This window comes from Sciurus carolinensis, chromosome 3 (genome assembly GCF_902686445.1).
Source record: "Sciurus carolinensis chromosome 3, mSciCar1.2, whole genome shotgun sequence".
NCBI lineage: Eukaryota > Metazoa > Chordata > Mammalia > Rodentia > Sciuridae > Sciurus > Sciurus carolinensis.
Window position 1 is genome coordinate 149862635 of NC_062215.1, and position 14181 is coordinate 149876815.

Genomic DNA, 14181 nt, shown 5'->3' on the forward strand with positions numbered 1-14181 from the left:
TTCATAGATATCATGGCCTCTTTGCAGTATAGTGGTATCTTTTAGTTATATCTGTGTTGGAATAACCACTTAAGGAAAAATGAAATTTTAAAAGTAGTTCTGTGATTTTTTTCTTTTAAATTTACTGTGTGTCCAACTTCTTTATTAGGAACAAAGCGATGAGTGAGAGGGGATTAAAATCAAGAGCAACACTGAACTTCACCTTCTCTAGGCCAGTTCCCCCAAGTTCCCTGCCCCGAACCTTTGTGCTTCCAGTTCCTTTCTTATTAAAGAACCTAATCCCAAAAGCCTTGGTACAGACTGCAGGTTCTCTTTCCCTGGCTTCTCCCCTTTTCTCTAACTCCACTCCCTGCCCCAGTCCATGGGAAGGGCAGCACCTCAGTCTGGATGCATGAGAGCCCAGAGCGGTGACAAACAGGAAAGGCCTCCTTTCAGGAAGGGGGAATGGGGAGTGCAACATGGTGAAGTGAGGGCTCCAGGAATCTGGGGCGCCAAAATGGGCCCTAGAGCCAGAGGAAAGTGTATCTGTAGCCCCTCTGCTGACTGTTTTCAGTTAGGGTTATGTGTGCTTGTGGGGTCTCCACAAGTCAGGGCACACACTTTTCTCTTTCCCTTCCGGTTTATGGCTTGAAAACATAGGTGAGTCTTCTTTCAACATAAGTCTTAATTTATTCAGGTTATTCCATCTTGATTTCATTTTAATTTTGGGTCATTGCCATTGTTTTAACAATTTAATTTTTAAGTACTTTTAATTCTTACGGAATACCATTAACACCAAAAGTCTACTTTTCAACAATTTGGGATAATTTCAGGAGTATCTGGAACATGGAAGAATTTTGCTTCAATAAAAACTCTGAAAGCAAAGGACCATTATTTTGATTTCACATTTACATTGTGTTGCTCAGAAAACCATTGTGGTCAACTCAAAGAATTATTTCAGTTATTGTTTTAAGAGCACTTGAAGAGAAAATGCATGCCTGCAAAAGTTTAATCCTACAGTGGGGGAACTTAGCAGAAGGTAAACATTGTATATCATTGATTTCCTTGTGTTCTCCTAGAATACTGCAGACCTTGGAAAAATCATAGTAATGGAGTATATTTTTATCTTTAAACATCTAGATTTTCTTTGGCTTTAGGGAATTATTCCTCTTGGTTATCGCAGATCTTCCTTGACAGGCAGCGGTCCCCAGCCGGAGCACTGACCGTGCAGTGGTGAATGGTGCCCTGCTGGCATCCAAGACACGTGTTTTGAGTTATGCCTAAAAACACTTGGGTCCTTGACATTTGAAGCTTTTCACATAGCTACAGTTTTGTGTTCCCTTTATGTATCTATAAGTTATCTGTTTGTAAAAAATTAAAGAGCTTTTTTCAGTGTTAAGTGACTTAATGTATTGGGTTGTCTGTTCTGTGTCCTAGACCAAAACAACTTCACGAAATTCCTGCTTTCTACTGTCCCGACAAAAACAAGGTGAATTTCATTCCTAAAAGCGGTTCTGCTTTCTGCCTCGTCAGCATCCTCAAGCCACTCCTTCCCACACCAGATCTTACCCTTAAGGGCTCTGGCCACAGCCTGACAGTCACCACTGGCATGACAACCACTCTGCTTCAGCCCATTGCTGTGGCCTCCCTGTCTACAAATGCAGAGCAAGACCGAGTCTCTAGAGGAACCAGTACAGTCCTGCCATCAGCCTCCCTACTCCCACCCCCAGAACCGATAGAGGAAGCTGAAGGATAGGCCCCAACGCTGCATGGCCATGGTTCTGGAGAATGGAGAGCTTCCTCAGATTGCTTGACTATGATGGCACCGTGGGCTCCCAGTTGGCTGTGACGTGCTCCAGCTTTCCAGTGATAGGCTTCTGGAAGAAAGCAGCCCCTCTGACTGCTCTGCCCCACTCAAGAAGGCCAGCCCACAGTGCTTAGCCTGCTTTTTCTTAAAGCACTGATTGAAATAAGAAAGTTCTCATGTGGAGGGACAATATCACATTGTTTTTGTTTTCAAATTAGACTTGTTTAAAAAAAAAAAAAAAAAAAAAAAAAACCCACAAAATCTGATCCCTGCAAACATGATTCCTGAAGGGAGACGTGAATGATGCTGCAAGAACCATCTTTTATATGAAAATGACTATTTTATAATACCAATGTTACATTTTCTGAAACGTAGCAAACAGGATGTTCAAAAGATTCTTTGGTGGCCTCTGTTTCTTGTTTCCCTTTCTAGATGTGTGCTTTTCTCAGCTGTTTTCAGCTTTGGGACCAAAGGGATTGTTGACATTTCCCAGCAGTCTTAATCTCATGACTGTGTTCTTCTCCCAAATAAGAATTGATAAGTAAATGCATTGAGCAAGTATATATAAAAAGAGATACAAAGCAATATTCGTACATTATGTGATTTATGTTTTTTGATGTCAGAAGTTTGTGCTTTGGGTGAAATATTTGTAAAACTGCTGTTTTCTTCACTTCCTGTACACATTTCACTATGTGGTCAGAAAAGTTATAGTCTGAAGACAAATGCTTTAATGTGTTCTCACCCATGTTGGAACTTGGTTTAAGAGTCAGTGAGCCAAGAGGAAACTATCCAGTGTTGATTGCTAAATAGGATTGAGGAGCCCTTTGGTTTTCTGTGAAGTGTGTATCGAACTGTCACCCTCCCCTGCCACAGGTGTCATTCTGCCTTTAGTCATCACTGTATCATAGTCCCAAGAGACCCTACAATGGCTGTGCATGGATTTCCTCCTCTGCTTTTGTGATGTTGTTGTCTTGTGGATTTGGTCAGGGTCAGTAGTTTGCCAGGAGTGTAATCCATTGAATAGCGATCCTTAGCCACAGAACCTTGAGACTGACTTTTTCTTTATGGTGGTTGGCACTGAGATTTATTGCCTACAGATTTTGCTAGTTTCCTCTCCAATATTCCACACAGTGGAGAAAACAGATAAGAACTTTGGAGCATAAGCAACAGGCACCTTAAAAAAATTCATACTGTTTTTGTATTTGGACTTGTCTTTATACAAACCACTGCCAGTATCATATGACAGCAGTATTTCATTTCTGGGTATGTGGAAGTACAGTTAAGGAGCAGCTGTATTTTAGAAATGAATTTCAGCAAGCAATGTCCTTTTAGTATCTTCATGTATTATGTTATGATGCAATAAGTTCCTGTTACTCTACATATTATAGGCAGAAAAAAATTTAAGTCTATTTACAAAGGGTTACTGTTTCAAAGGTAATATGTCAGCTTGTCCAGACATATTCCATCAAGAAAAACCTAGTGGCAGCAATAAATCTGAAAGAACTTATATTCGTGCAACCTTTACACATCTAAGCAACTTAAAATATGCCCTATTGGGCTGGGGTTGTGGCTCAGTGGTAGAGCACTTGCCTAGCATGTGTGAGGCACTGGGTTCGATTCTCAGCACCGCGTATAAAAATAAGAATAAAGGTCCATCAACAACTGAAAATTACAAAAAAAAAATTTAAATATCCTATTAAGTTTAAAATGTATTTAGGTAAATCAGATCATGCAAACATCTGACAGATTCATTTCAAATGTTTGCAATTGTTAGTTGATAGGACTATGAATTGGGGTACTTTTTCACACCTAAAGCTTAATTTACTGGGAACTAGTAAATTATGACTTTTAAATCAATAAAAGCTCAGTTATTTGGGGGGTCTTAAATTTTCTGGTTGGTTGGTTGATTTCTCAAATACCTTCATTGTTTGCCTTCTTTCTTATGCCTTTTGACTTTGCCATTTCACCAGAGTATCTACTCTATTGGAAACCGAAATCATATGCATTGATGTGCATCAGAAAGGAGGTAGTTAAGAACAAGGGCTTATTTGATTTTTTTTTTTTTTTTTTTCAAAGCATCAGGTTTGGGTTTTTTGTTTGTTTCTTTTACTGGAATACTATTAAATCTATGTTTTTTCCTCCACCTTACACTTCTTTTCCCCTTCTATCTCCAAGGGTGTTTTACAATAGAATGTCACTTTGTTAACAGTATATCTCTTTTATATTGTTGAATTCACATCTTTCTGTAGAGTTTCAAGTATCCATCTGAAGTAATTAAGATCAGAGTAGAACAAGTGTCAGATTTACTATTAACAGTCTTGTTAATAGAACTTTTAGTTTAATGTTTGGTTGTAAGGAAAATGAGAATTTGCAGGTAAATTAATTGTGTGGCAACCAAACACATCCCCTGGTTTGGGCATAATGCAGCTGAGATTTTGTGGGGAGAAGCTCCAAGGTACAAAATAACTGCCAGTGCCAAAGGGCTAATTTTTAAGCATACCAGCTTTATCACAGTCTTCAACAATATTAACCACGGGTCCATCTGGCTGATTTATTTAACCCTTAGTTCCAGGTGGTTCATTTCTTTAAGATGGGTCCTTTCTCAATAGAATGCACAACATTTTATCCTAAAATTACTGTTCATGATTATTGTATTTTTTAGAAAACCGAACAGAAGGTAAATGGAATACCTTTGGTGGTTATGCAATTTAATCTTTTTCAAATGAAATTCACTTCCACTGCGGTAAGAAAAAACTGGGTGGCATGTATCTTCCCACAAAAGGAGCTATTCTCTAGTTATTCACTTTGTCAGTCTTAATTATATTTTGCTCTTAATTTCTTCCTTGTGATGATAAAACTTACACATTTACTGTTTCTGATCATGACTAAGTCTATTACTTATCATGGCTTTTGTGAGCAATTATGTTTTTAAAATACCAATTTTGCCTCTCTGGTTAAATATGGTGAATGTGGATGCCAAAATTATCTTTTAACCGATTCTTCATTTTGCTTAAAATGTTTTGTAACCACAGGCCAAATCAGCCTTTTAGAAGGTGCTATTGCTAACTGTGGAATATCTGGCAACGTGAAAGGCAATTTTTTTTTTTTTTTTAAATAGTGGCTTTTCACTGGAAGAAAGTTTTAAAAAATGGCAGAATTTATAGCCTTCTTTATGTGCAAGATTAGGACGGAAGTTGTCAGGATCTTAAGGAAAATAAAAATTGCCACTACTAAATTTACTTTGCTGTTCTAATCTTCACATTCATTCCTTAATGCTTGTATTTTTAGTGTCTCAAAACCGGACCAGTGGAATGCTGAATTTGCAAAAATAAAGCTAATAATGCTTCGCACTTTAAGGTTTACGTTTTGCTCTGCCCAAATGAGTGATAAGCAGAGTAGCCCTGAACAATATTCTGTTTATACAGTCCTGTTGAAGAATATAATTTATGTTTTATAAGCTCTGCATCATTCATCTCTGTTGACACTGTGTAAATCTTTTTAAAATGCAATTTTTAAAAAATTTTGTTTTCTAACAAAATTCTCCCAAAAAGAGCATTTCCAATGGTAATAGATATTGTTACTATGTACTTACGTATTCCCTGTACCTGAACACTTGTTGCTGCCTCACAAGAAAATAGAACTTTTATGTTAAAAAATAAAATCTGTTCTTGAGAGGTTTTTTTTGTTGTATTTTTATGAATAGCGTCTCATTCAAATTAGATTTCTTTCAGACATTTCTAGTCTGACAAACAGTATGTTGTTTTTCACAGACAAAAAAATGTGTGTGTTAAGCAGCAGGTTCCTTGTTACCCTTACACTCTAGAACTAACGGTGCCTGATCATTGTGGTAAGTGTAATAAGCAAACATTAAAATATAAGCACACTAAAAGACATTTGTTTATAACTAAATCAATACTTCACAGTTTATTAGAGATGATTTAGCTGAGTAGTCAGTTTCATTTTAAAGTACATAAAGAGGACTTTTTAAAAATTCTTATTAAATCATACTCTTCCTCTGTGACAGTGGTAATTATATATACAAGACAGTTGTTTGGGGTGAGGAGAGCTGGTCAGATGAACCCAATTAAGAGCAGCCTGTAATCACTTAGAATGCAAGATATGTTTTAACTGAAAGTAATTTGTTCATCAAATCACTTTGTTATACATTTTTAAAAACTTTCTAGGGCTGGGGATGTAGCTCAGTGGTAGAGCACTTGCTTGGAACGTGTGAGGCCTTGGGTTCAATTGTCAATATTACTAAAAAGATTATTTACACACACGTGCGCACACACAAACACACACACATAATTTCTAAATGAAAAAGTTTAACCAGAGTTTGGAGATAACTAATGTATATAATTCCCTTGGTACCAAATGCAAGGAGAATCAAAATGGTACATTGTTTCTTCCCTTTGGTCTTTTTCCCTTCTTTAGAGATTGAGAGGAGCAAATATATGAAATGCTTTCAGTATTCTCTTCATAGCAGTTACCTGCTACCGTATCAAATATCAGGGTTTTTTTCCATGTTATGATTCAGTGTGTATTTTAAATATTTCTAAAAATTTACAGTAGGATATGGTATGATTATACCAATAAGTAAACTTCCATCTCTATGATTCAGTGTTTGAATTTCAAAGTGAAATGAATTAAATGGGTCCAACCAACCTTTTAAAAAATGGATAGAAAACTATTATATTCATATATAAGGAAAAGTATTTTTTGTGTGTATAAAACTTAAAGAGATTGCACATGTACTAGACTATAATGTAAAAAGTGTTTGTTATTGAGGAATATAATTAAAATGATTAGGAAAATATTACTTTTAGATACAACTTCTGTGTGTCTTTGGTTGGTCTGGTATGTGGAGAAGAAATTTGGAGTCTTCAAGACATTGTCTCCACTTCCTTGTTAGTATTTCCAAAACTGCTGGTCTTGCTAAAACACACATACATAGACTACTTGTCTTTCAGGTTTTTCTTTTTTTTGTTTTTATGGTAACAGAGATTGAACCCAGGGGCACTTAACCACTGAGCAACTTCTTCCTTTTTTTTTTTTTTAATTGAGATAGGTCTTGTTAAGTTGCTTAGGGCCTAAGTTGCTGAGGCTGGCTTTGAACTTGAGGTCCTCCTGCCTCAGCCTCCCAAGCTGCTGGGATTATAGGCATGTGCCTGGCCTCAGTATTTATATCTTCTTCAAACTAAGAGTTATCTCCATAAGTTCACTTTCGTGGATTAGTCCTGCTCAACAGTCATATTTTCCAGGAGACCATCAGGGAAGTTGTGATGCTGGAAAACAGGAGTATAAGTCCCATGCCTTAAGCAGCTGTTTTTGAGATCATTCAGATGATTAAAGGAGAAACAAAGTTCTGGATTTAGGGGACAATTTGGGTACTAATCCAGGCTCTACTGATTAATGGCCATGGATTTAGGTCAAAATATAAACAATTCCTTTTGTACATCAGTTTTCCTATATTTACATGATAAAGGAAATGGTGACAATCGTGCTATCACTTAAATGGTAAATGTGAAAATAACTTACAAAACTACAAGCAAACATTAGTTATCTTCCCTTGCATTTTGCCAGGTAAGTACTCATTCCACAAGCCAAGAGGTTTTGGTCATCTAAAGTTCCTTAAAATGCATTTTACCTTGTAAAGCATAATACACTCAAGGTATTAAGAAACTGTATTAAAAATTGGTGATGCTTATGACTAGCTTGCCAGGTGCCAAGCACGTCTTACTTTATCCTAGGCTTTACAATAAACCTATGACGTCAGGGACTGCTATTTTCACTGTCTTACATATAACAAGTTGGAATTAGGTTAAGTAACTTAGCCATCATCATTACATCTGGGAAATGTCAAAGCCTGTTTTTGAATGAAGTCTGACTTCAGAACTCATTTTTAACCACTAAGCCTTGTTGCTCTTTATTCTGTACCAGTGACATTGGTAAAATATAGGTATTGGTATCATCGCAGGTTATGTCATTAGGCCATTGCCCTGTTTATTGTCCTTTGTGGTCCCCTTTCCTACAGCTGCTGGCAGTTTGCTTCAGAGGGCCAAAGAAAGGAAACTGGACACATTTCGTGACTTAAGGAATTTAGTGGCAAATCCTCAAGTACTCAACCACAGAGCCACATCCTTAGCCTCTCTAGTTTTTAAGGTTGCTATGACTGCATAAAGAGAAATTTTTTTTTTCTTTAGGGAGCAGATTTAAATTAAAGAGGCAGAAACTACAATCATTTTTGATAAATTTTTTCCTTTGCCTGACTTGTTAGAAAAGACCTAAAGGTAATTTTTATTTTAATTTTTTTTTCCAACACTGGGGATTGAACCTGGGACCTTGCACATACTAGGCAAGTGCTCTGCCACTGAATTACACCCCCAGCCTCAAAGGGAATTTTTAAATCTCAACACAAGTCTGTCCATTTTGGGGAGTGAAGATGACAAAATTGCCTGTATCACAGTGCAGCAAATGTGTGCCTGAAGGTGCTACAGAACAGAAAATATATTGTGTTAATAGTGTTTTTTCTTTCTGCACAGCAAGGCTGTGGTGTATTTTTTGAAATGGGGAAAAAAGAAACTTGTGACTTTTTTAGGAGGTAGTAAGGTACCGTCACAAGAGGAGACACAGGAGAGGCACAAGGCAAAAAAAAAAAAAAAAACTTATTCACAGGTCTGAGACAGTCACAGCACACCAAGAGGGGTCACCTGGGAGAGAGCACCGAGGGAGGGAAGGTGCTTTACCAAGCAGATGGAAACAGGGTGAAGGCCCAACCGGCAAGTACCTTGGGAGCAGGAAGGAATACACGAGAAAAGGTATGAGGGGATTTCAGTGTGTGTTTATGTGTTTCTAGATAATGGTCATGTTCATGAAGGATAGGAAACTCCTGGCAGGGGACACCTGGATCACACTGGTACACCTGGTTTCCTGGCCCAGGTGCTTACAGCCTATTTGTGGGGCTGTTGAGGCAAGAAGTTTCAAAATGCAAAATACAGATGTAAAAATATACACTTAAAAATCTTCCTGTTAACACCAACCAGACGTTTATTTCATCTTGCACTCTTTGGTGAATGACTGACTTATTTACACCATTGAGTAAAGAATCATGTCTTGTCTTGAAATGCCAAGGACAGGGGTAGGGTGGCTCAGTGACAAAGCATGCATGAGGCCCTGGATTCAATTGCCAGCACCACACATACACAAGTGCTGTGGATAGTTTCCACTGAGTTCTTTAATCTTCTTTCAAATGGTATGTAGAAGATGGGAGACGGTGTTTTATGTTGGGCCTCTGGGTGTGATTCTAATAATTTTTCTCCCCAACCTGTTCTGTATTTTTTTCTTTGCCATTTAATCTCCTTAATACTGTACTGTATTGCTTTCAGTACTACTGAATTAGTTACAGTTTTAAGGTTTTATTTCCTTCCTAATTACTATGCCCCAAGATTATGGGCTGCTTCATTGTTCAGTGGAAAGCTTGCAGGGCCCTGCCAATACTATGGATGACAAAAATAACTAGATCACTTTGGCTCTTTTTTAAATTCCTGCCTTCAATAAATTAGGTCAAATACTGTGGCTTATATTTCATTGGTTACTTCTAGGTTCAAAAGTTTGAGAGTTTGTTACTGAAAGTATTTACAGAGAATACACATTCTTTTATTTCCCATACCTTAGATGGTCCTCTTCTGTAAGAGGTAAATCAGTTTTAACAAGGATATTAATTGCCCTGATTTTATTGTCATTCTGAATTTTTTCATTCTTTATCAGTGTCATTTACTTCATGACTACTATAGCCCTGTGGTGAAACCCAGATTTTAAAATAGGGAAACAAAAATTGGATTGGATTGAACACTTCAGGAAACAAGCTTATTTTATGCCACCTTGCAATCTTTATTAAAAGAGTCTCAGAAAAATAGAGCACATTTAAACTTCCTTTGTTCTATTCCTCTAAGTCCTTTACATTTCTAGATGATCTATAAAGACAGTTATGAGAAATAATTATCCATAGTTGAAATACAAAAACTTTTTTTCAATGTGCAAATATTGGAACCTATTTTGCCTGAATAGTTCGTTTCTAATCTTTTCAGAGCTGTGTTCTGCGATTAAAAGAAAGATTTCAAAAAATACAAAGTTACACTGATATGTGATCTTATGCCTTGGTTTTCGTGTCTGTAAACTAGAGAGGAGGCAAATTTTAGTTCTGGGGCTTTCCTGAGCTTCATTGCATTATCATCTGGTATGAAGTGGAAGGTAGGTTTTTTCCCCCACTTATTATAAAAGGTATCCCTTTTGAAAGAGTTGTTCATGGTCGACCCTTGGTTTAGGATAATTGATTTATTCTTATTTGAATGAATGCTCTAGATTAGACTTGCTGAGGCAATTAGTGTTGCTTCTGGCTTAAGTGGCAAACTACATGCTCTGTTGAAAAAGGAAACAGCTGACAGCTGAACAACAGAAACCCCTTGGTGTTTCAACGTGGGGTCACTTTTGCGCTTGAGGTTATTAGCCCTTCACATGAACTGTGTGGGATTTAGGCTTTTGGTTTGTAGAGACCACTGCTTTGCCTACTTAATGAAGTATCTGTTGATACCAGGTAATGGGGACTGCTTTGCATGAATGTGAGGGACATGTACTAATATCTGCACACCTACGTGTTAGAAAGGTCACCACTGCCGAGTAAGATGGCACAAACCAGGACAATAAAATTTGCAGTTTCTGAGGCAAAGTTGAGAGCACTTAGTCACCATGAGTCACCATGGGCATAGAATTTAATCATTATCTTGGTGATTAAATCTTGGCAAAATAAGGACAAATTTGCATTCTGGAAATTTTTACTGAATAAAAAGGAAGAGTTAAAAAATGCTTCTGAAGAGATAATGAAGCTCATTAAAGACAGATAAAAATAGGAATAATGTGAAAAGATACTAGGAAAGATTTCATAATCTTTTCCTGAGTTCATGTTCCTGACTCTCAGATAAGGTTTTTCTAGCCTGTGCAGTTCTTGGCCATACTAGAAGTTTTCTAGAGAACTCCTGGGCGGTTAACTTTGTACTTAGGCCAGACTGCTATGGATGGGAGGTGGACTGCATTGTACCTACTACAGTCCATTCCTAAAAAATGTTTACCATGTGCGGTGACTAAGCAACTTCCTTCTAAATAAGCCTGCTTAGAACATTAAGCTACTGTGAACAGCTTAATGAAAATGTTTTCTCATGGTGTTGCAATGCACTGGATAACAAAAATGAAAGTTGGAAAAATTGCCTCAAAACTAAAGGGGTGGGCCAAAGAAAAAAAAGGATAGGAAATTGAGTGATGTGTGTACAGTAGCTATGTTTTCATCAGCTTTCACTAACTTCCATTAAATAACTTTATCTCCAAAACTTAGCTTCTAAACCTAAATCATAATTTTTACTTAATAATCAAATAGAGCCTCAGATGATATCACCCACATTTAGAGTTTTCTATATCTTTGCCAGAAAATATTCTGGGTTGAATCATGTTAAGAAATATGTCATAACTATTGCAAAATAGGTATAAGGATAAGGTGTTTAAAATTGCCTCCATTCAAATAGAAGTTTTTAAATAATTTCAGGAATACCATTGCCAGTTTGGTAGAGAATTTTGTTTTCTTTTCAAGAAGACAGTGAATACTGCATTTTTCATAATGCATGAAAAATCAGGCTTAAAGATACTTGTACAATGTCTTGAATCTTGCTACATAGGCTTGTGGTTTAAGAAATGTGAAGATAGATTTTTTTTTTTTTTCATTTCTACAGAGGATAGGCTTGGCAAATTAATCAACCTGCTACTTCCCCCATGAAAATTTAATAAATGAATTAGGGATGTCCATGATTTTGTATAAGTGAAAGGTAACTTTACATTTTAGCCTCCAAATGGGGGAAAACAAGTACAAGTTTCTCTGATTTCTTTAAAGCAAATTGAGTTCTCAAAGCTTACTCTACCTTTCAAATTAAAGAAAAAGCTGGTCTAGTTCTAGTGCTATTTTCCACAACAGAAATCCCCTCCCTGTTTTATTTAAAAACCAGCCCCAAACCACAACCCAATTTACATGCTGTCCTTTATTCACATATAGAATTCTCATAGCCAGCAGGGCAACTTAGAAACACTTTCCAAAGAAAAAATCCCAAGTCCTTATTGGTAGAATTACCCTGTCATTTTGACATAGATTTTGGTATCTAAATACTGCAGACTCAGTGGTTTCTAAAATTTTTCACATAGTATCAACCTCTGCAAACCCAAGATACTACAGATATACTTAATGTATTCAAATGTGGTCCTTACCATTTGTCTAAAGTCGGCTGACAGGTGTTATATTCACAAACACCATGCTTTTGTGTGTGGGTTGCAATATAAACCTTTCCACAAAGGCAATATGTTGCAAAATTCATGTCTCAATACCCCTGAAATGACATAACTTCAGTCAAGCATTAAGAAGTTCATCATCTGAGTGTCCAATGGCATCTGGATTTGAAAGTGGATCCAAGTCTGCAAATAGATTGAACCAGGCTGACATGTCTTGGTTACCACTGTTGGGGGCTATTAAAAAAGAAAAAAAAAAAAAAGAAATACATCAAAGAGTTTCAGTTTTTTAAAATCATATTTTTGTCCCACTTTTATAATTTTGGAATAGATTATTTTTTAAATAAAAAATTAAACTGACAGTAATAATCAATTCTATTCCCTTAAGGATAATTTAGCAAAGCTAATGCAGATACCATGTGCTTTATTGATTCTACTATAATTGAGTAATTGCATGCTGCTCTGTGAAAAGACTTAAGAGAAAAGTGAAAAGGCAAGCAATAATTACTACAATCATCTTAGAAACATATAATTTTAAGATAATTTATAGAAGACTCTCAGATAAGGTTTAAAATTAAAAGTAACTTTCTTCCTACAAGTAAGAGATTACATTGTAAACTCAGTGCTTAAAAATCTCTTTATATATATTATAAAAATACTACCAAAATGTTAGACATAAGATGAAAATCTAATTCTACCACATCAATACACCAAATGGTTGTCATTTTGGTTTACAGTTATTTCCTTTGCCTTTTTCATGTGTTCTTTAAAAATTTTTGATACATGTAACGTTGTACATAGTGCATTGCGTCTCACATCCAGCTTCTTATTAAATAAATCTCATTTCCTAAAAAATTTTATATATCAATAGTATACAAGTTTCAAAAAAAGAGTTTTAAAAGGTAGTCTACCTATTTCACTGTAGCAGATATTCAAGGATGAATGTTTAGGTCTATACTAATAGACCATACTCAGAGGCACAAACAGTGGGTCATCTCATAAGGGTACGCCCTTGAAGCCCAAGGGGTCTAGAAGGGTGGAGCCCTGAGGACAGTCTAAGAACTGGAGATGAGTCATGGCAGGCAGAGGGTGGAGGGCAGTCCAAGTTCAATGAATAAAGGCAACCCCCTTGGACAGTCATGGTCAACATGTGCAGCAGACCAGAGAGCTAGGGTGTGGGCAGTGTGATCCTAAGCCTCAACGATCAGGGCAGAGTGAGTCTTTTGTGTCCAGTTTGTTTCTAGTTCTGCTTCTGGGCACCCTGTAAAAGTGTCAGTGATACCACCCAAGTCTGGTTTAGAGTGCTAGGTGCACCGCCTACTAATGAGTAATACTGGGCAAATCATTTAACTTCAGGGGCTGTTTTCCTCATTTGTGTGATAACCATATGACTTTCAGTAGAGAAGGATACTTGAGAGAAAGCAAAGGGGCCATTAAGAATTATGCTGGGGGCTGGGGAGATATCTCAGTTGGTAGAGTGTTTGCCTTGTAAGCACAAGGCCCTGGGTTCAATCCCCAGCACTGCCAAAAAAAAAAAAAAAAAAAGAATTATGCTGGAAGAACAGAGATCAGCTAGGACTGGTGGTTACTCTGGTAATACAGAATGCCTCCTGTTGAGGAGTTCTGATGAGTATAAAAATGATACAGCATTATACAAAGAGGGGTGATTTTATACTCATTAATCACAATAGGAAATGAAGATCTCAGTTAAATATTTTTAAAGGGAACTCTCCTTGTGTACACTATTATTGCCTCCAGAGATTCTTAACAGGATAGCAAATAGAAAATGTATTATACAATATATATGTTGAAAAAATAACCAAAATACAAAGGAATTAAATAGATACTTCTCAAAAGAAGAACTAAAAATGGCCAACAAATATATGAAAAAATGTTCATCATTAGCAAATAGAGAAATGCAAATCAGAACTACACTAAGATTTCATTTCACACCAGTTAGAATGTGGCAGTCATCAAGAATACAAATAAATGCTGGAGAGGATGTGGAGAAAAAGGAACACTTTGACACTGTTGGTGGGACTGTAAATTAGTACAACCACTGTGGAAGTCAGTAT

At 36.7% G+C, this 14181-nt stretch overlaps 2 protein-coding genes across 6 annotated transcripts in view; one reads left to right on the forward strand and one right to left on the reverse strand.

Moving 5' to 3' along the window:
* The window catches only part of Fam117b (family with sequence similarity 117 member B), a 113466-nt gene extending 108330 nt beyond the window's left edge, over positions 1-5136 (forward strand). Inside the window, exon 8 of the mRNA XM_047545666.1 lies at positions 1417-5136. Coding sequence (XP_047401622.1) covers positions 1417-1735 — 319 coding nt within the window. The 3' untranslated portion in view covers positions 1736-5136. The remainder of the gene's footprint in view (positions 1-1416) is intronic.
* A 6350-nt stretch (positions 5137-11486) lies between these two features.
* The window catches only part of Ica1l (islet cell autoantigen 1 like), a 60213-nt gene continuing 57518 nt past the window's right edge, over positions 11487-14181 (reverse strand). For all 5 annotated transcript variants that reach the window (XM_047547460.1, XM_047547459.1, XM_047547458.1 and 2 more), the window contains one exon: positions 11487-12343. In XM_047547460.1, the coding sequence (XP_047403416.1) occupies positions 12228-12343 (116 nt within the window). In that variant the 3' untranslated portion in view covers positions 11487-12227. The remainder of the gene's footprint in view (positions 12344-14181) is intronic.